The sequence below is a fragment of the Ochotona curzoniae genome, unplaced genomic scaffold (assembly GCF_017591425.1).
Source record: "Ochotona curzoniae isolate NIBS_2020 unplaced genomic scaffold, NIBS_Ocur_1.0 scaffold_3835, whole genome shotgun sequence".
Lineage (NCBI taxonomy): Eukaryota > Metazoa > Chordata > Mammalia > Lagomorpha > Ochotonidae > Ochotona > Ochotona curzoniae.
In genome coordinates this window covers 11,183,859-11,205,094 of record NW_024467114.1, presented here as the reverse complement: position 1 = coordinate 11,205,094, position 21,236 = coordinate 11,183,859, and the positions used below count along the sequence as shown (strand labels likewise).

The window sequence follows — 21,236 nt, the reverse complement described above, 5'->3', positions numbered from 1 at the left end:
CATTTCTCATTCGCAGACTTCACTTCATTTGCATAGATTCCCAGAGTAGGATAGGCTGATTCATGTGGTCAGTCAATTTTCAGTTGTCTGTCCTCTCTCCATACTGAATTCTATAGTGGTTGCACTAGTCTGCACTCCCGCCAACAGTGGATTAGGATACATTTTTCCCCCACATTCTTGCCAGCAGTTGCTAGTTGATTTCTGTATGTAGACCATTCTCACTGAGATTAGGTAGAACCTCCATGTTGTATTTCTCTGATAGGGAGCTAAGCATTGCTTCCATATGTCTATTATCCACTGGAATTTCTTCTTTTGAAAAATGCCTGCTCATCTCCTTCACCAATTTCTTAACAGGGTTGCTTGCTTTCCTGTTGTTGAGTTTCTGAAGCTCTTTATAGAATCTAGATAGTAGGTCTCCAAGTATGCACAAAATTTTCTCCCATTCTGTTGATTTCCTCTTTGCTAATCATTTCCATTGCTATATAGAAACTTCTTAGTCTAATATAGTTCCATTTGTTTAGTTTGGCTTTGGCTGCCTGTGCTTTTGGTGACTTTTCACAGAGATCTTTGCCTATGCTTGTATCTTATAGTGTTTCTGTTTTCCTCTCCTAGTTAGATGGTTTCTGAGTGCAGATTTAAGTCCTTGATCCATAGAGATAATTCTTGTGTAAGAGAGAGACAAGTATCTTGTTTCTTATGCAAATGGATATTCAATTGTCCCAATAGCACATGTTGAAAAGACCAAACTTTATCTTGGGTTATTTTTGCTTCTTTTGTCAGATTCGTTGACTATACATGTGTGGGCTCCCTTCTGGGGTTTCTGTTCTGCTCCATGGATCTTCCCTATATTTCTTCCAGTACCAGTCTATTTTGATCATCACTGCCCGGTAGTATGTCTTGTGGTCTGAAATTATGACTGCTCCAAATTTGTTTTTATTCTGTAAGATTGCCTTGGCTGTTCGTGGTCTCTTTATATTTTTAAAAGAATTTTTGTATCGTTTTTCCAGCTCTGAGAAAGTTGGGATTTTTATTGACTCTTTAGATTGCTTTTGGTAAGAGGGACATCTTGATGGTATTGAGTGTACAGATCCGGGAACAGTATAAATCTCTCCATCTCTTAATGGCTTCTACTTCTTTCTTCTGTAATTTTCTTTAGAGGACTTTCACATCTTTGGTTAGGTTTATTCCAAGGTATTTAAGGTTCTTCTCCACTATTTTTTTGAAAATTTATTTATTTTTATTGGAAAGGCAGATATGCAGAGAGAAGGAGAGACAGAGAGGAACATCTTCCATCCGATGGTTCACTCCCCAAGTGGATGCAATGGCTGGAGCTGAGCCAGTCCGAAGCCAGGAGCTCTTTCCAGGTCTCCCATGTGGGTGCAGGGTCCCAAGGCTTTGGGCCATCCTTGACTTCTTTCCCAGGCCAAAAGCAGGGAGCTGGATGGGAAGCAGGGCTGCGAGGATTAGAACTGGCTCCCATATGGGAATCCTGGCGCATTCAAGGCAAGGACTTTAACAACTACGCTATTGCACCGGGCCCTTCTCCACTATTTTTAAAGGGGAATGCATTCACACATTTTTCTCAGTCAGGGCCCAGGGGAGCTTCTAGCTGCTTGGCAGGGCCCGGCGGATGTCTCTCTGACCGCCTTGATGCAGTCTCACCCCCTTTTTGCATGGACACTCAACCTCTCCAGTAAGAATTCTGTAATCTGTTGAGGCATTGTTGTTTGCCCCTGTGAGGTGGCTTCTGTAACTGATGTGAGCTTGGGAGTTAATGTCACTGATAATAATGTCTTGGTGAGTGGGCCTTTGACAATTTACACACAGGAGCACAATTAAGCCCATGCCATTTCTGGACACCTTATTGGGTAGTTAGCCATAGCCTCAGAATCCAGCCCAGACATGTAGCACACCTACTGGGAAAAGGCTTAATAAATATTCTAAATATTAATGCAAGTGAGGGGAGTAAGAGCTGAAACTGCACTGGCAATAAATATAGTTATTGTTATCTCAAAGGCTAGCCTGTCTTTGCAATTTCTTTGGAGCATAGGAAATGTAACTGTTTTAGCCGCTTTTACAATTTTTAGTTAGAGGAATTAAGGATGCTTTTATTAAAGAAATATGCTTTTAGTCTAAGGCCATATCACCCTGAACATGCCTGATCTCCTCTGATCTCACAAGAAATATACTTTTAATTGTTGTTTCATTGTTTATGGGGTTGTAGAGCCCATAGTTGTAGTGGGGGGATATACCATTTGAAACTTTTGTCTTGAATTTTTAAGTTTTTTTTTAACCTATTTTCCCGTTAAATAATGGGTAAATTGTAGAAATAGAAATGTGGTAGGAATGTATTACTGATTAGCAGGTAATCGCATGTGCCTTGGCCTTGGAGTCCTGGCTGTCACTCCATGGCTACTATTGAAGAATGAATAATGGCTTGCTTTGAAGAATATGAATACAGTATTTTGCAGAATTATCTTTAGGGGCACCTGCTTGGCCCTGAAGTGCAGACGGAATGATCAAGTGTCTGTACTTGCCCCCTTAGTCTTGAAGCAAAAATAGAACAATTAGTTGTTTGTGTAGAAGCTTGTGAGGTGTCTGAGTAAATAAAAAAGGACAGCTGCTTCTTGAGCTGTGGCGAGAGGGCTCCAAGTGACAGTGTCCATGTCTTTCCTCATCGCCGACTCCACGTACCCTTCCCGAGCTCCGAACTCAGCTGGAGCTGGACTCCAGCACCTGGTCAGGGTGAATAACCTGTCTGATGTACTGCTGGATTCTGGCTAGTATTTTGTTGAGAATTTTAGGATTTGTGTTAATCAGGGATATTAATCTATAGTTCTCTTTCTCTGTTGTCTATCTGGTTTTGGTTTTACATTATATTGACTTTATAGAAAAAGTTCGGAAGGATTGCCTCTCTTTCTATGCTTTTGAGCAGGTTGTGAGGAGTTGGAGTTAGTTCCTGAAAAGTTTGGTAGAATTAAGCCATGAAGACATCCAGTCCTGACCCTCTCACTGTGGGGAGGAATTCAATGCCGATTCAGTCTCCATCTTAGTCTATTTAACAGTGAAGTCAACTGGTCCTGTTGTGGATTTTTTGTTTTTTAATTGGGATAGTTTTTGTTGCTGATTCAATCTTTATCTTAGTTATTGATCTACAGGTTTTCTGCGTCCCTGTTGCTCAGTTTCGATAGAGTGTATGTTTCTAGAAGTCTATCAATTTCTTCTAGATTTTTGAATTATAGGTATATAACTGTCAGTAGCAATTCCTGGTGACTTTGTACCCCTGTGGCGTCTCTCATTTCCCTTTTTATCCCCATTTTATTGATTTGGGTCTTCTACCTGTTTTTATTTATTTTTGGTTAATTAGGCTCATGGTGTATCAATTTTATGATTTTTTTTTTTACTAATCAGCTTGTCAATTCACTGATCTTCCATATCTTTTGAATTAAATTTGTTAACTCTCTACTTTTAATTTTGTTTACTAATGCTTGGTTTTTCTGGGTCTTTGAGGTGCACTGATAGATCATTTTTGACACCTTTTTGATTGCTTGGTATCAGCATTAATTGCTTTATACTTCTTAACTGTGCGTTTGCTGCAGCCCATACATTTGGATATTTTATGCTGTCCTCTTCATTTTTTTCCCCAGAAGTTTGTACTTATTTCCCTTGTGGTTTGTTCTGTGATCTACTGTTTATTCAACAGCATCTTTTTCAGTTTCCATGTGTTTAATATTGTTGGAATTTCTTGTTGATGTTCAGCTTCATTCCTTGGTGGTGAGAAAAGGGGTTTCAGTTGTTTTGTATTTGCTGAGCTTGCTTTATGGTCTAGCATGTGGTCTAGCCTGGAGCAATTTTGTGAACGGATGAAAAGAGTGTGTATTCTGCATCTGTTGGATGAGGTGTTTTGCAGGTAACAATTAGGTTCATTTGCTCTATAGTACTGATTAGCTCTGTTTCTTTGGCTTTTCTGCAGTTGATCTGTTCATGAAAGTGGGGTGTTAAAGTTTCCTGATATTTTATTAGTTCGACTTTAGATTCATTAACATTTGTGTAAGTATTAGGCGCCTTGGCGTTGGTACAGTTACTGCAGTCACGTCTTCCTGTTGAACTGACCCCTTCATCATTATGTGATGCACTCTTCATCTCTGCAATAGTTTTTGTGTCAAGATCTGTTTTGTTTATTCCAAGAAATTGAAATGGCTATGCCTGCTCGTATTTTCCTTTCCATTGGTATGGAATATCTTTTGCCATCTTTTCAATTTCAGTCTGTGTCTTTTTCTTAGGTATATTTCTTGTAGGCAGCAAATAGTTGGGTCTTTTTTTTTTTAACCCATTCGGGTCTATATATTCTTTTGTTACTTATGATGAAATGAGTAGGTTTCATTTTTTTTTTTTCACAATGCAGATTTAGAAGCCGTGGGGCTCCTCCCTTCCCTCTCTCTTTCTCCTAGCCTATATTCCCCATTTTATTGTCTTCATGAAAGTTATTTCTTTTTAAAAAAGATTTTATTTTTATTTTTATTGGAAAGTCAGATATACAGAGAGGAGGAGAGACAGAGAGGAAGATCTTCCATTTGATTCACTCCCCAAGCGGCCACAATGGCCGGAGCTGAGCCAATCCGAACCCAGGAGCCAGAGCTCCTTCTGGGTCTTCCAAGTGATTGCAGGGTCCCAAGCCTTTGGCTCCCAGGCCGCAAACAGGGAGCTGGATGGGAAGCCGGGCCACTGGGATTAAAACCAATGCCCATGTGGGATCCATTAGGCTACCACTCAGGGCCTGACTCCAAGTTATTTCAATGGCATCTCTCTCCAGGAATAGGTTTAACATTCCAATGTGCAAAGCTATCAGGACAAGTAGGAAAAAAAAGGAAAAATGCATATCTTATTATTCAAGAGTATAGAGACAGACTGTGAGCAGCAGTTCATTCCTAGTGTGTTGATTTCACTTAGGAAGATGCCATTTTTGTGCTTTGTGTAATGGTTTTCTTATCAGAGACAACATAGGCCATTTGCATTCAGGGCTATTGGAAGCTAATGTCTGGTCTTACCATTTCTGTATATTCTTATTGCTTGTTTTGGATTCTTTTTTTTTTTTTTTCGTACCCATCACGTGAAGATTTCCTGCCTTCTCATGCTGTTATCATGGTGACTATTCTCTCTTTGCGTAGCACATCCTCAAACATCACTCATAGGACTGGATGGGTGGTAACAAATCCTTGTAATTTGTTTTGGAGGGTCTTTGCTTTGTCCCCAAAATCTATCTTTACTGGATACAATATTCTGGGTTAGCAGTTTCTTTCAGTCCATGAGTCTCCACTCTCTCCTAACCAGTTGGTTTCTGATGAGAAGTGAGCTGTAAGGCCAACTTGGGGGGGGCGGGGTCTCTGAAGATAACCTAGCACATTTTACAACCTTTGTTTTACTGTGGAAAGTTAGAACATGTGTTGGTAAAGGTCATTTCTGATGGTGCCGAAAAGGTGTTCTGTGGGCTTCCTATTTTTGGATGTCCCTTTGTTTCTGCACATTAGGGAGCTTTTCTGTTGTATTTCACTAAAAAATCCGTTAATCCATTCTCTTTCCACTTCTTCAGAAATTCCTAAGATACATCTGCTGGGTCACTTAATAGCATCACATGTATCTTGAATTCCATTCTGGGCTTCTGCTGCAGGGCTAGCATTCCACATGGTTTGGGGTTAGCTGGCATTCCACATGGGTTAGGGTTAGCTGGAATCCCAGCAGCTCCACTTCTAATCCAGCTCCCTACTGTTGTTGCTGGGAAAGCAGCAGTGAATGGAAGCAGTGTGAGACAAAAGAACCTGCACCCCATAGAGAATGATCCTAGCAGAATTTCTAGCTGGAATCCGACATAAGACAGGAGACCTTTTAAGGCTTTAAAGAGCACTGTCACACAACCTATGCAAATGTTTTTCAAACGGTGGCAGAATTATGCAGGTAAAAGCTAAGAGGATTTATACTGCTGTTAAATGAAATTTTACAAACTTGGGTCATCGGGCAGAAGAAAATGATATCAGATGTTAATTCGAATTGATATAAAGAAGTGGAAAGTGCCAAAAGGAAAATGGGTAGACTAAGAAATAGCACATGTTTTTAATGCCCTTAAAATAATTAACTCTTTAAAGCAGAATCATGTATTGTGAGATTTGTGGCATGTATAGCAATAAAATGTACAGCAGCCCAAAAGGAGAAGAGGGTGGATATAAAAGTTATCACTCAACGCGTAGGAGAACACGCTTATCCAATAACTGGTCTAGCCAGCACTTACAGAGCATTAAAAACACAGAACACATATGAAAAAATCCATTTATCCAAGACTGGACACACAGTTGGATTCTGCATTTTGGCTGTTGTGAAATTGCTACAATAAACAAACTAGGATACTTATTTCTTGGATGGATAAGTTTCCATTTTTAAAAATATTTACCCAGTATGGAATTGCTGGATCCTGTAATAATTCTATTCCTAGTTTCTTTCTTTCTTTTTTTTTTTAAATAAATCCTTTTTTTTAAAGATTTATTTTTATTATTTTTTTATTGGAAAGGCGGATATACAGAGAGGAGAGACAGAGAGGAAGATCTTCCGTCCGATGATTCACTCCCCAAGTGAGTGCAACGGCCGATGCTATGCCGATCCGAAGCCAGGAGCCTCTTCTGGGTCTCCCACACGGGTGCAGGGTCCCAAAGCTCTGGGCCGTCCTCGACCGCTTTCCCGGGCCACAGGCAGGGAGCTGGATGGGAAGTGGGGCTGCCGGGATTAGAACCGGCGCCCATATGGGATCCAGGGCGTGCAAGGCGAGGACCTTAACCACTGCGCCACTGCGTCGGGCCCTATTCCTAATTTCTTGAGGAAATTTTGCACAGTTGTGCATAATTACTATGTTAATTTCCATTCCTATTTTCCTTACCATTATTTGTTGTGCCGATCCTTATTCCAGCTGGTGAGAGATGGCAACTCCTGGTGGCCTATTTGAATTCCTTTGGTTAGTGATGCTGAGCATCTAAATAATAGAATCATTGGCCACCTGTATATTCTTGGAAAAAAAATCCATTCGGGTCATTTAATCTTAATACCTCTATGCAATTTTTGTGTCTGTTTTTGTTTTGTTTTTTGCTGTTGTACTCTTTAAAAAAATGTTCCATCAGATGAATAGTCTGCAACTATTTTCTCATCCTTTCATTGTCTCTTCTTCATATTTCCTTTGGACAGAAGCATTAGTGTGATGTAATCCCGATGGTCAATGTTTGGCCATGGTCATTGAGCTTTTAGGGTTCTATCCAAACTTAATGCATATTCATCTAGAGGGTTAAAAGTCTTAAGTCGGGCCTGGCGTGATGGTGCAGTGGTTAAGGTCCTCGCCTTGCACGCCCTGGATCCCATATGGGCGCCGGTTCTAATCCCGGCAGCCCCGTTTCCCTTCCAGCTCCCTGCCTGTGGCCCGGGAAAGCAGTCGAGGACGGCCCAAAGCTTTGGGACCCTGCACCCACGTGGGAGGCCTGGAAGAGGCTCCTGGCTTCGGATTGGCTCAGCTCCAGCCGTTGCGGCCGCCTGGGGAGTGAATCATCGGACGGAAGATCTTCCTCTCTGTCTCTCCTCTCTGTATATCCACCTTTCCAATAAAAACAAAATAAATCTTAAAAAAAAAGTCTTAAGTCTTTCAAGTCTTGGAGTTCAGTTTTGTACACTGTGACACAGCGATACTTTTTCTTTTGCTGTGAACACCCAGTTTTCCCTTCTCTGATGTACATTTTTACTTCACGTGCCCAAAAATGGACTACAAATATGTGGATGAATATAATCAATGATGTCCCAAGCAACATACATGTTTATTAAATATTTGATATATTTAAAAGGCAGAGTGGCACACAGAAGCAGAGACACAGGGAGACAGAAGTCCCATCTTGGTTTACTCCCTAGATGGTCCCAACAGCCTGCGCCAGGCTGAAGCTAGGAGCCTGGAAGTCTACCTGGGTCGGCCAGGCAGATAGCAATGATCTATGCATGAGTGCCATCCTCCTCTGCTTTTCCAGGCATGTTAGCAGGGAGCTGGAGTGGAAGTGGAGTAGCTAGGATTTGAACTCATGCTATGTTATAGGATGCTTATGTCTTAGGTAGTAGCTTAGTCCACAATGCTGCCACTCAATATAGCTTTTTAAGACTTTTTTTCATTTGAAAGGCAAATTTATAGAGAAGGAGAGAGCCCTTCCATCTAGTGGTTTACTCTCTAAATGATTGCAACAGCTAGAGGTGAGCTGACTGGGAGCCAGGAACATGGAAGGTCCTCCAGGTGTCCCACTTGAATGCAGAGGCCCATGGACTTGAGTGATCCCCTACTGCCTTTCCAGTACATAAGCAGGGAGTTGGATTGGAAGTAGAGCAATTGGTAGCGGGCTAGTCTGTTGAGCCACCAAGCTGGCCTCTCAAAATAGCCCTTTGACATTCATTCCTGTTCTGGATGTTCCAAATGCAATTTTGTAAATAGCTGGCTAAAATCCCATTTTGTAATTATGCTACTATTTATTTATTAACTCAATTCTTGATAAACATTGGTGTTTCCAGTTTTAGGCTTCTCCCACACCCTTGTCTGACAATGAAATAGATACTCTTATGTGAATCTCTTTATAGGCCTGTTTGCACAGGTAAATACTACTAGTGTCACTTCTCAGTTAAGTCTGTGTAACTTAGAAATGTTCTGCAAAGCAATGATATTTTGAATTTTAAATTTCCACCAATAATGTATAGGATGCTTTCTAGAGTGTCTTTGCTTGTCACAGGTCACAAATGTGTTCTTAGGTTTTCTTGCACACATCTTACTGGTTTTGCTTTATCATTAGATTTATGATACTTGTTAGATTCATTATGGTACATAAAGTCAGTGGTTATGGTTGACTCTTTAAGCCTATGGATATCCAACTTTTTTGGCAATATTAGCTGAAGATATTAAAGTCCATTAACTTAGCATTCTTCATAAATGCTGATTTACCATATATGTACAGAGCTAATTATGACCCCAAATTTTCTTTTTTTTTTTAAGATTTATTTTTATTGGAAAGGCAGATATACAGAGAGGAGGAGAGACAGAAAGATCTTCTGTCCACTGATTCACTCCCCAAGCAGCTGCATTGGTCAGAGCTGAGCTGATCTGAAGCCAGGAGCCTCTTCTGGGTCTCCCACATGGGTGCAGGGTCCCAAGGCTTTGGGCCATCCCCGACTGCTTTCCTAGGCCACAAGCAGGGAGCTGGATGGAAAGTGGAGCCACTGGGATTAAAACCAGTGCCCATATGGGATTCTGGTGCTTGTAAGGTGAGGACTTCAGCTGCTAGGCTACTGTGTAGTGCCCACAAATTTTATTCATTTGCTTATCTTTTCTACTGTCTGAATTCCAATAGGTTTATATTAAATCTCAATGTTGTGCCATAGATAACTATTTACTTTGAATATCCATTTTATGTCTCTTGTATCTTTAGAATTTTTAGAATTCCACAGTGTTTCTTTCAAATCTTAAGAAAAAGAGGGAGGGGAGACAGAGAGAAGTTTTCGATCTGATGCATCACTCCCCAGGTGGCCCCAACAGGAGCCCCAACAGCCAGGTCAGACCAGAACCAGGAGCTTCATCGAGGTCTCCCATATGGGTGATGGCAAGGACCATCTTCTGCTAATCCCAAGCTTTTCCTGGGGGAGCTGGATTGGAAGTGGAGCAGTTGGGACACAAATTGGTGTCAATATGGTATGTCAAAGCTGTTGGTGGCAACATTCCCACTGTGCCACATGTGATTCTTGTGGTTCTGACGTGGTTCAAAGGGTTAACTGCCAACTGCAGCCCTGGCATCCCATATTGGAGCCTGTTCAAGTCCCGCTTCCTCTGCTTCTGTGTATGAATGTGCCTGTGAAGGCAACAGGATGGACCAAATGTCCACATCTCTGGACATGTGGGGAGTAAGCCGGAGGCTAGATGATTCTCTGTATCTCTGCTTCTTCCTCTGTCACTTGACCTTTTAAAAAAGTAAGTAAATCTTATATTGAGCAAACTAATCCCTACATTAAATAAGACCTAATGTATGATTTCCCTTATGAAGGCCAAGAACAGCAAAAATCCATCTGCATTGCGGAAGTCACCGCCATGACTGCTGGGAAAGTCACGGACATTTGCTGTGCTGACTTTGAGTTGTGCATCTTGTGGTTACATGGATGTGCATAATTGTTAATAATTTAATAAAGCAAACTCATTTTTCAATTTATCATATGTAAAGCATACTCCAGTATAAAAACTCAATGCAAATTTTTTTTGTTTGAATCTCATAACCTTTAATTTTCTTGGTATATTTTCTGGTAGGGACCATTGGGCACATTTTAGTCTATCTTCCATTTCTGTTTTAAAGATTTTTTCTTGTTGACATTGAACTTAGGCCTTTAAAAAACTTGCTACTTTTTCAGATTAAAAAGTTGACTGAAAAAAAATCAGGAATGACCTTCTATAAAGGAATAAAATTATTTATTTTTTTTTATTGGAAAGGCAGATATACAAGAGGAGGAAGAAAGAGAGAAAGGAAGATCATCGTCTGATGGTTCACTCCCCAAGCAGCCACAACACCTGGAGCTGAACCGGTCTGAAGCCAGGAGCCAGGAACTTCTTCCAGGTCTCCCACGTGGGTACAGGGTCCCAAGGCTTTGGGCCATCCTCTACTGCTTTCCCAGGCCACAGGCAGGGAGCTGGATGAGAAGTGGGCCCGCTGGGATAAGAACCAGCACCCATATAGGATCCTGGGCATGCAAGGCGAGAACTTTAACCACTACGCTATTGCACCAGGCCTGGAGTTTGAATTTCTAACCTCACCCATGTGACTATATTGAGGTGAGACTGAATGGGGTTTAAGTGGAAGCTAAGGTGGATGTCAAGGAGGCTGTTGCTAAGGATGGCAGTGATGGTGATGGTCTGAGCTGGCTGATGGTAGGCTATGCTTCTGGTCACTTTGTCTACATCAAATGGATGACTGTGTGCGTAACTCAAGGCTGTGTCCACTGTCTTATCGCTCAGTCAGCCCTGGCTGCAGCTCTAACACTGCTGTCATCCATTTCCAACTTTTACTCATAAGCCAACCCATTTTATACGTGAACAAGGCTCTGACTTTTTTTTTTTTTTTTGAGCAGATCTTGAAGAATTTGCTCTTCCAATATGTGCTGCTGCCTGCCAGCATGGAGAAGGGGTGTCGCTCAGATCCCGTTGGGTGACGTTAGCCTTCTGGAGTACTTGCTGGTGCAGCACACTTATGGGTAATTAATGTGGATAATTGCCTGAAGGTAACTCCCACGTCACAAGGATCTCCTTGTAGGTCTCGGAACTGATGGCTTGCAGTGGGCCGTCCAGATGTGGGGTATGTTTATAGGCCGTTGTGCAGGGCTGCATTACTACCAGCGCCTAGTGACAACTAAACCTAGTGACAAGGATTCTTCTCTTTCAGCATCCAATGGACCACTTGCTCAGGCACCCACACTGCATGCAGCACAGGAAACAGAGATCAGCCCAGCCCTGAGGCCAAACAGCAAATGCACAGTGTTCTTTCCAGGTAAGTTCTGCACCAGCTACGCTTCCAGTTTCATGGCACCTGCTAATCACACTGACCAGCTGGAGTTCCCTGCACAACTGGATTCTGCTGGAATCTGCTTTTTCATTCTGAGTCCCACCCAAAGGCTCGCATGCCACCAGTACATTGCCAAGACACTATTCTTAAACACAGACTGAATTTACTTCAGGACCCAGAGACCCACCAGGTATGTTTGTGTGTGTAAATGTGTATGCTTCAGCAGCTTGTCTCCAACTTTAGAAGGCATAGGTCTGTCTGTTTGCTAACTTTTTACTTTGCAAGCACTGGGGAACCAGTACAGGTGCCAGTTTGTGTCCTGGCTGTTCTACCTCCCACCCAGCTCCCTGCTTTATGGCCTGGGAAAGCGGCAAGGGGTGGCCCCAAGCCTTGGGACCCTGCACACATGTGGGGGATGCAGAAGAAGCTGCTGGCTTCAGATCAGCTCAGTTCTTGGCTTTGGAGCCATTTAGAAAGTGAGCTAGCAGATGGAAGATCATTGTTTCTGTCTGATCTGCCTTTCCAATAAAAAAACTTCAACATGCTGAGCTGTACCTCTTTAGTGTTTTTGAAGTTGCACATCCCTAAATTTGCCCTGGATTTCTGTACCATGTTTTGGAGTTGTGGGGTTGTGCTAACCCCGAGGTCTCAGGCTCATTGTACTACCTACCAAGGGGCTAAGGGACCAGGATGAATATGTTAGAAGACCAACAAGAAAGTTGCTAGTTTCCGTATAACCTCATTTTGGGCCATAGCCTGAATGTTTGTGTCTTCCCCAAACAGCAAAATGTTGAGGTGGACCGGGCCAAAATCAAGGGCCTAGAACTGCATGCTGGTCTCCAAGCACTTGGGTCCTCTTCTGCCTTTCATGGCATGTTAGCAGGGAGCTGGACTGGAAGGGGAGCAGCCAGGTCTCGAAGCTGCTCTCTGCTACGGGATGGTTGCTTTTTGGCGGCGGCTTCCCCCGTTGTCTTTCAAGGGAGCCCCACCCCAAAACTTAGTGAAGCCTAAAACCCCAATGAGAAGACTGTTGGAGATGGGATCTTTTAGTTTAGGATTTGTTTTCATTGGAAAGGCAGATATACAGAGAGAAGGAGATACAGGGAAAAAGATACTCCATCTGCTGGCTTACTCTGCAAATGCCCTCAGTGGCCAGAGCTGAGCTGATCCAAAGTCAGGAGCTGTTAGCTTCTTCTGGGTCTCCCAAGTGGGTGCAGGGTCCCAAGGCTTTGCGCCGTCCTCTACTGCTTTCCCATGCCACAAGCAGGGAGCTGGATAGGAGGTGGAGCAGCTGGGACTTGAACCGGTGGCTGTATGGGATCCTGCTTGAGATGAGCAGACCAAGCCATTGTGCGGGGCCCAGCATAGGATCTTTCAGGAAGTCATTAGTTCATGAGGAAGCCCATGAATAGGACTAAGATGTAAGACCGGATTTCTTTTTCTATCACTTCAGGATATGACAAGAGTGACCTCTGCAACCTAGGAAGAAAGCCCTGATTGTGCATCTGCTGCGGCCTTGACCTGGACGCCTGCAGAACTGTGAGAAAAAAGATTTGTTGCTTGCAACACTCATTCTATAGATAGTCTGTTAGCTCAGCATGCACTAAGACATCCTGGGGACCAGATGGCATCACTCAAGAACCAAGGGGTGGTCTCGGCGTTGGGCTCTGTGGTGGGGTGTAGACGCCCGTGAGCTGCCGTAACCCTGCAGGAGCCTGTGAGGCGTGGTGCTTCGCACGCCTACAAGCCACCAACTGTAACTTGAGGGTTTCTGGTTTACCGTTAGGAACTTCACGGTAAAGGTTACTTGAGTTGGTTGGAAAAAAAAAAAGACGTTTATTTTGGTGCCAAAAAAATGAGATCCATTCATAGCTTTTTCATAATAGGCATTTTCCATAATAACCTTTGAAGACCTCACATGTGTGGATTTCAAAACAATTTTGCATCAAAATAAACGTATCATTTTAGTTCACTTTCTGTGGATGTTTTGAAATACTTCTGTGTGTTTGGGAAGCTCTTACCCCCGTCTTTTGCAGTGCATTAAAATTGATTTTGACACTCCCTGTAAACCCTAGATCAAGGGGCGTGTGTCCACAGGGCACCCAGGCTGGCTCCTTCCTGAAAAGTCAGAAGCTTGCCTTTGTTTCTTCTGACTCAGCCACTGTTTATTTTCATTATTTCTAGGCATGCAAAAATATTCTGAAAATGACCGAATTTTACAGGCATATTTCCTTGTTGGGTACTATTTTCTGATACAAAGTATTTCTTAAATACCTGTACATTTTGACCCACTTCATTTCACCATTTGTACCTCTGATAAAGGAGACAGGGCCAATTTCCTCCTTTCCTCTGCCCACCCCAGACAACCACGTGTTGTCTCATAAGAACTGGGGGGGGTCTTAGCCGGGTGGGCTGGCCTTAAACTGCCTACCAAACGCGCCCTAATGTCTTTCTAGTCCTGGTCAAAGCAATATCTAAGCCAGGCTCTTCCCCCATGGAAAGGATTTACCCACACTGCTGCAAGACTGGGATTGGAATGTTTTATTAGCAATTCTGGTCCTACTTAGGAACTACAGACTTTTGTCAAGACTTGTGTAAACGACAAGTATCAATGGTCAACTCTATTTGAAATATCGCTCAAGTACCTAGCAATAATAGGCATTAAAAATTCATTCTATTCACTACAACCAACCTCTAAGGACTCTGGGTCCTGGGCGGAACTGGCATACAGTAATTCTGATTTGGAACTTAACGTAACCTCCAGAGTGGCGTGGAGAATACAGTCCTCTCATTATGCACATGCTCCGGGATCGTTTATTTTAATACTTTCAAATAAATATGTTCCATGCAGCACACTACAATAAATAAGGAGCAGCAATGTTCTCCTAGTAAATCCACTCATAGCGTGCGTCACCGCGCAAAAGACCACATCGCAAGGCTCTGGCCCGCTACCATAGCATGAGGCACGCCACATCTGTACCCAATCATATCTGGCTTCATATGGATTTAATAGAACTGCGCCAGAAGTGCATGTAAGCACAAATTGAACCAGAGGTTTCCAGCTATTAAATACAGCTACTAAGCAGTTAAAAGGCAACAACTAAGCCCCTAAAGGTTCCCTTCCACCCCACCCCACCCCACCCCACCCCACCCCCTCGTTGTGAAACACAAATACTCTGGTGATTCTGGGTCTGTGGTTGGCACGGCAGGACACACCCGGGCTGCTTGGCGAAAGGCCGGCACGACGATGCTCCAAATGCCACAGCAACACTGATACTGGATGGACATGGAAGAAGGCGGACTCAACTGCAGATGCTAAGCCCTGGAAGGTGGGGGCTGCGGCGGGAGGTCCCCGTGGCCTCTAGGCAGCCAGCTCCACTGCCCCCTCTTCCTCGCTGTCCGCTCTGTTGGCGCGGATTTCCACGAGGGTCCTGGCGAACCGGGTCCATTCGTCATTGTGTGGCACTGCAAGCTGTAGAGCAAAGAAATGCATGGAGACGTGAGGAATGAGGCATCTTTTACAACTGGGGGCTTGGGTGCCTGTGACCCTGCCACCAGAGGTCGACAGTATCCTTGAAAGCGAAACCAAATGTTCTAACTTCAGAGAACAATGTCATTCTCGTGGAATGAGAACTTACTCTAAGCCATACAATTATAGCAGACATGTGAAATTCCTTGTTTCAGTAATGCAGATTCTTCCCAAACTGAACAGACTCACAGTGCTAAATGGCATTATGGAGCAAGGTTTCAAATAAATGTGCTGGTGCCTCCCTCATCGATGCCATCGATTGATCCCTTTCCTGAAGTGTTGCTAATGTTGTCAATAGACACGGCAGAAGAGGAGCTTTCGTGTGCAAAGAGACCCTCCCACCAGGACACAGGGCTTGACCTTTACCAACAAAACCTGTGTGACAATTACAAAGGACGGGCAGGGCAGTCACCACTTATTTACCAGGAGTTCTAAGCACCTTAAATATACCAACGCCCATTTCAAAAGATATGTGCTAGGACTCTGCAATAGAAACTATTTCCATTTGAAAGAAGGGGAACCTGAGGCATACACAGATTAAGTAATTTGACCAAGGGTGCAAGCTAGCCAGCCTCAGTGCTAATGCACTCTGCTGCCAATGTCTGCATCTCTAGCCAGTGTGCTAAACGGACTTGCCAAAAAAAAATGAGGGTGTATGTGCACACATCTAATGACTTCTGTGGACAATTTAGCAAGCAAGGATGAAACCCCAACTCCCTGCAAATTGTATGTATGTATGAATTTTTGTTGGTTGTTTTAAAAGATCATTTCTCTACATAGCTTCCAAAACTATAGTGCTTAACGGCGTCAGGCAAGTGGTTGGACTAGAAAATGATTTGAAGATGAAAAACAGGACTGAGTAGAAATCTCAATGATTCCATATAGGGTAAAATTGATTTAGGCTTTAGAACCATTTTCTTTGGGATATTACCTTATAACACGGTGTAATCCTTTTCTATGTATCTGCGCCACACTTGCTACATACTCAAACACACATTCATCCAAATCAATAGGCACTTTCAAAAATGAACAAGGACAAGGGAAATAGCTGCAGACACTGGGATCATTCTGCAGCAGGAAAACGACCCACTGCACAGAGCCACATAGAGAGAACGTTTGCTTTTAAACTGTCAGACGCTGTGAACCCAAAACTTACTGCAGAGTAGCAACATGGCTTCACGAAGTATATATCCTTAAGGGTATAGTCCTGAGAGTAAGTTAGCAGACTAGATAATTCTGGAAATATACAGGTGGAGGACACTCTTTTTTTTTTGACGTATTTTGAGAAGTAGTTTCAATAAGGCAGCTTGTTTAGTTCTGAGTTTCTTTTTAAGCATCCACACAAGTTCTCAATTGCAATGAGTGAATCTGTTAACCCTCTGCTCAGATCATTTTCCTTACTTTGGGCTCCTCTGTATTCCAGCATTACTTCTTTTTTTCTTCCAGTTTGGAAGATTATGCACTTGGGGAAGTGAGACCCTTGCCTTCAAATAAATCATGCAAAAAAGCTCACAAACATATACGTGAAACAACGGCAGGGACAGGTCCACTATTTTTTTCCCCAACAGTTTCAAAAAGAATCACAAAAAGCCCAGGAAGAGAGTAAAAACTCACGGAAATAGTTATCACTTTTTCGCTTAAGAGGAGAGAAGCAAGCTAAAGCTATTTATCCAACGAGGTCCTAGACGTTTATATATTTGGAAAACAACACAGACAAACAAATAGCAAAGCACTCACTCAGTATGGCTCCTAAACAAAGCTATGGTTGTTAAAATGGCTCAAGTTTAAGTTAGTATGTTACCACACAGAATAGTTTCCGGAAAGGAAATACCAAAACAGGTTCATGTGTTGGGTGCCAATAGCAATAAGACTAAGAAGCAACTTGAGTAAAATGATAGAATATTATGGTTTGGACTATAGGCCCAGGCAGTTTCAAACAGAATTATCAATGATGCTGCATCAGATTGCACATCTGACTTCTCAAAGGTGAATCTGTCAACTTTAAACATCACTGTTATGCAAAAGTGACCGAGTGGGAGCGGTACACCTGACCTCTACAGGGATGGAACTGGAGCAGTACACTTTGCCAAAGTACAGATCGCCCCTGACAAAGGTTTCCATAGTCGTCTGAGTATGTCCCTTTTGATCGGTTAAAGTTTCACACAGGTGGGCAAAACGTAATGCAATTGTTCTGCTAAGTATTTCCTGTCCAAAAGATTGAATGTTGCATAGCAAAATGTTATGGGTCAGAAACAATTCCAGAGTATTACGGTTGCTTCTAGAACGTGAATGAACTCACCTCCCTTAACATCAGCCCTTTCTCATGTACTCATCTACAATAATAGCTCAATGAGTGTAGTGTTAGATTTAGAAGGTGAGATACAGATGTTCTTATTTTTAGGTTTATCACCCTCCGGAAGCACTCTAAGTAGCATCTCGGCTTGAACGTGTGAGTGTATATTTACAAGCTGTTTCTACACCTAAAATAGTAACTTTTGCAGGTGAAACCAAATGCCCAGTCATTCAAACAGGTGTCCGGACCTACAAGTCAGCCACTTTGCTCATCTCAATCTCCATAGTTGGAAACACAGTCTGGACAGAGCTGTCCTCTGTACCCTAGGCAGTTCCTGCAGTAGCCATCCTCCTGGCTCATCAGCTATTGCTAGCCATGGGCACTCAACAGCATAAATCCATTTCTTTCTGGGAGCCTTTTAGCCCAGTGACCTTACCTATTCAATTGGTGGGGGGAAAAAAACACCCTTTTGTTAAAAAAAAAAAAAAAAAAGGCTGCTTTCCTGTCCCAACTAGCACACACATTTATGCAAAACTCATTCAGTTAGCACCGATTGAATACCAATTACCTGCCAGGCTCTGAGTTAGAACTAAAGCTACAGCAGTACATCTTTAGGGAAAATGACAACTATGAAATACAGATAGAAATTAACATGTTTTTATAGGTCAAAAAATGTATGAACACTGGCACACAGTTTTAAAAAATTCTCCCTGTCGTTCCAAAAACGCATAGTCTAAAATTTATCTTCTTACGGTGACAAGTACAACGTTGCCTGATATCTGTTGTGTGTCAAGCAAGTAGCAGGGAAGCGAATGGCAAGTTAATAACATTGTTTCAGCATGTCTTCAAGTTTCTATCAAGTCACTGAGGGGGTAGGTCTACGGCCTCACTGCGGATTCACAACCCTGAACTCGTTATTGTGTGGAATCACTCTAACCCATTTTCATTTGTGATAGGGGGAAAAAAAATCCGCAAGTACCTTCTTCTGATGAACAATTTCAATTAAAAATGAGAAGCAAGAGGAAAACGGGACACTGCTAAACCAGAGGAGCACGCTTCAAGGACTCCTACAATGATCTTGTGTTGCTCTAAATCTGAAGCCACAGCACAGCTCAGGGAAGAGGACACACGTGTTCCTCCAGATCCCTGCAGCCACTGCCCCGGTAGCCAGGCTGCCCAGTCTCTCTCCAACAGCCTCATTTTGCTAACTCAATGAGGCACTGCAACGCCCAGCAATAAATCCCAGCTTTCACCCACACGGAGTGATACTACTTTTGGACCCGAGGGAACCAGGGCTGGAGGGAGTTACTGAGGTAGCGATCTAGCCACAAGGAGGAGGCGAAATGAAGCTGGCATTTGGACAGGAGACTTCAGTCCTGCTGGCAATGAGCAAGCGCTTAACCTCTCATTGCCTCAGTTGTCAATAGGGATTGGGGGGGTCTGGCCCGTGATCCACTGGGGCGTGGAGAAGAGGAGCAAGGAACGGAAGTGAACAAAGTCCGGCGAGTTCATCAGGGAACAGTCACTCATTGGTGGTCCTGAAATTGTCACTCAAACGAAACCGCCTGGAAACGAGATGCATGTGGCAGGTCTATTCCCAAAATCTCCCTGTTTTTAAAAATGTTACCTTAAAAAAAAAAGTTGCTGTTAATAGTTAACTCTGAGGGCTGGGAGTCGTCTGTGGAGGAACCCTGTGGAGACCCTCCTTGAAGGGGCAGGGAAGGCAAATGCTCCCAGCCCGCGTTGCTAAAGACCACATAACTCAGTCAAGGTATGAGGCAGCCCAGGGCCTCACCCCGGGGCAGAATCGCCTGCATTCCAGGGCAGAGCAGTGGGCAGGGAAGTGTGAATCACCTGTTAGAAGATTCTAAAGATTGTTGTTTGTCTTCGGAGGCTGTTGGGAGAAGGGTCAAAAGTGAAAGCAGAGCAGCACGGTGGTGGGAAGATTTGGGGGGTTAGGAGGGGAGAGATGGCTCTGGGGGGCTTCCGCATTTCCCCACTGCCCTCAGGGATCTGTCCCCCGAGAGAGGGCTGGGGCTGCCTAGGCACCCCACTCCACCTCCACGAGCTCCGCAGCCCAACCACTGGGGGCCTGGGGCCGTGGAAAGTCCCTTCGACTTGGAGGACAGAGCCAGGGACCCCAGAGCCCCCCCAGGCCATGCTTTTGTTCCCGTTTTTTTCACAGCCTGTTTGCTGCAAAGCCAGCGCGTGGTGTGACCAACACAGTGTGAGAGTAGGCAGCTCCGACTGATGTTAGAAATGTTAAAGACCACCAAACTAGATCAAGTTTAGCACATTGGTACATCCTAAACACAATGTTGCTTTCTCCTTGCAAGTTTTTGCCCTCTTTTTCCCCCCTATTTTTTTCTTTCTTCACCTCTCTAGAGTATATTTAATTTTTTAAAAGCTCGTATCTTTAAAAACAAAAAAAGCTTTCCTAAGCAGTCCTTGAATCACAGCTGTTTTGCGCGAGCTGTGTGTGTAAAGACTCCTTTTAGATCTTCACAAAAATTCTGGTTACTTTTCATTGCTCAGTTAAAAAGCAATATATAATTATTCCATGAGTGCAGACGCACACACGGTGTTCTTCCTTCACGTATGATCAGTGCATCCTCATTTCTAAGGTCCCGGTTCCAGGACTTCCTGCAATGGGATTCTACGGTTTCACCCAACGTCGTAAGAGTTTGTAACTGCTGAACATGCCGTTATAAAAATCAAGGGGGTTTTTATAACCAGGGTTAAACATACAAATATTATTCATGTGTTTCTTTTTATAGGCACATGGCTAACCATTTTGAGCAGTCCTCAGTCAAGCCTCCCTCCTTTTCTAAAGTAATTTTTCAGGGTTTATAATGCCCAGCAGCTGATTTTAAATAGCCGTGTTGTCAACAGGAATTCCTACTAGCCCAATGCTGCATTTCTTGATGGAAAAAAAAAAATCTGTCTCAAACATTACTTAGTTTAAAAGTAGGTTGATTTAAAAAAAAATACCCATCTTGGATAGTTAAGACATTAGGAAAGCACTCAGTCATTTTAGTTTGGTTTCTCAGATACATTAGGCACGGCAAACACATTAAGTGGGTAGGACACTGGGTTTCCAGATAAATATTCCATGGCTGTGTGGTTCATCGGCATCTTTGTAATTTTTCAATTAAATGGAGTCATTACAAAAAACTCTGAGACTATTAACTTAACCGCTGATTCCAAACAGATACAAAACAATTCATCTGAATTCACCCAAAAATTAAGATTTTGCTGTTACAGACTTCTTTCCGTTGACCCCTTCACGCTAATGCCGGATATTTTCGGACGCACTTGCAACAAACGAACGGCGCATACGTTGGTTTCACAGAATGACTGCTAACCCCCTCCTAAATCTCTGACAGCCGTTTAAAGGACCATTCTCGATGTCCCTAAATTCAGGAGGTGAGTGGCTTACTAGAGTACAAGTACTGTCTGTACTCGGGACAGTTTTTTTTTCTTTCCAGGACAATTTTCTTTGCCACACGCACACAGATGGCATCCAAGTGGGAGGCCGTATGCACCCCAACAGCCATGGGGAGGTCCCGGGCATCCACGCTGCAGGGCAGCCTGGGATAGCCCAGCATCACAGCAAACAATGAATGAGACCACGGACCAGAACTCTGGCCAGAAAGCAGGATGCAGGGGGCACCGGGGTGCTGCCGTGTTCTACCATGGGTGGCCAGAGCTTCAGAGACGCTGAGAGAGAGAGAGAGAGAGAGAGAGAGAGAGAGAGAGAGAGACAGCGAGCGAGCTGTGTTAGCCTTTGCTCTGTGGAGTGTGCTACTGCCAACAGGGG

General features: G+C 43.4%; 1 protein-coding gene across 12 annotated transcripts in view; it reads right to left on the bottom strand.

Annotated features, from left to right (window-relative positions):
• Positions 1-14,925: 14,925 nt before the first annotated feature.
• Positions 14,926-21,236, bottom strand: part of DYNC1I1 (dynein cytoplasmic 1 intermediate chain 1) — a 228,755-nt gene continuing 222,444 nt past the window's right edge. For all 12 annotated transcript variants that reach the window (XM_040964606.1, XM_040964608.1, XM_040964615.1 and 9 more), the window contains one exon: positions 14,926-15,066. In XM_040964606.1, the coding sequence (XP_040820540.1) occupies positions 14,956-15,066 (111 nt within the window). In that variant the 3' untranslated portion in view covers positions 14,926-14,955. The remainder of the gene's footprint in view (positions 15,067-21,236) is intronic.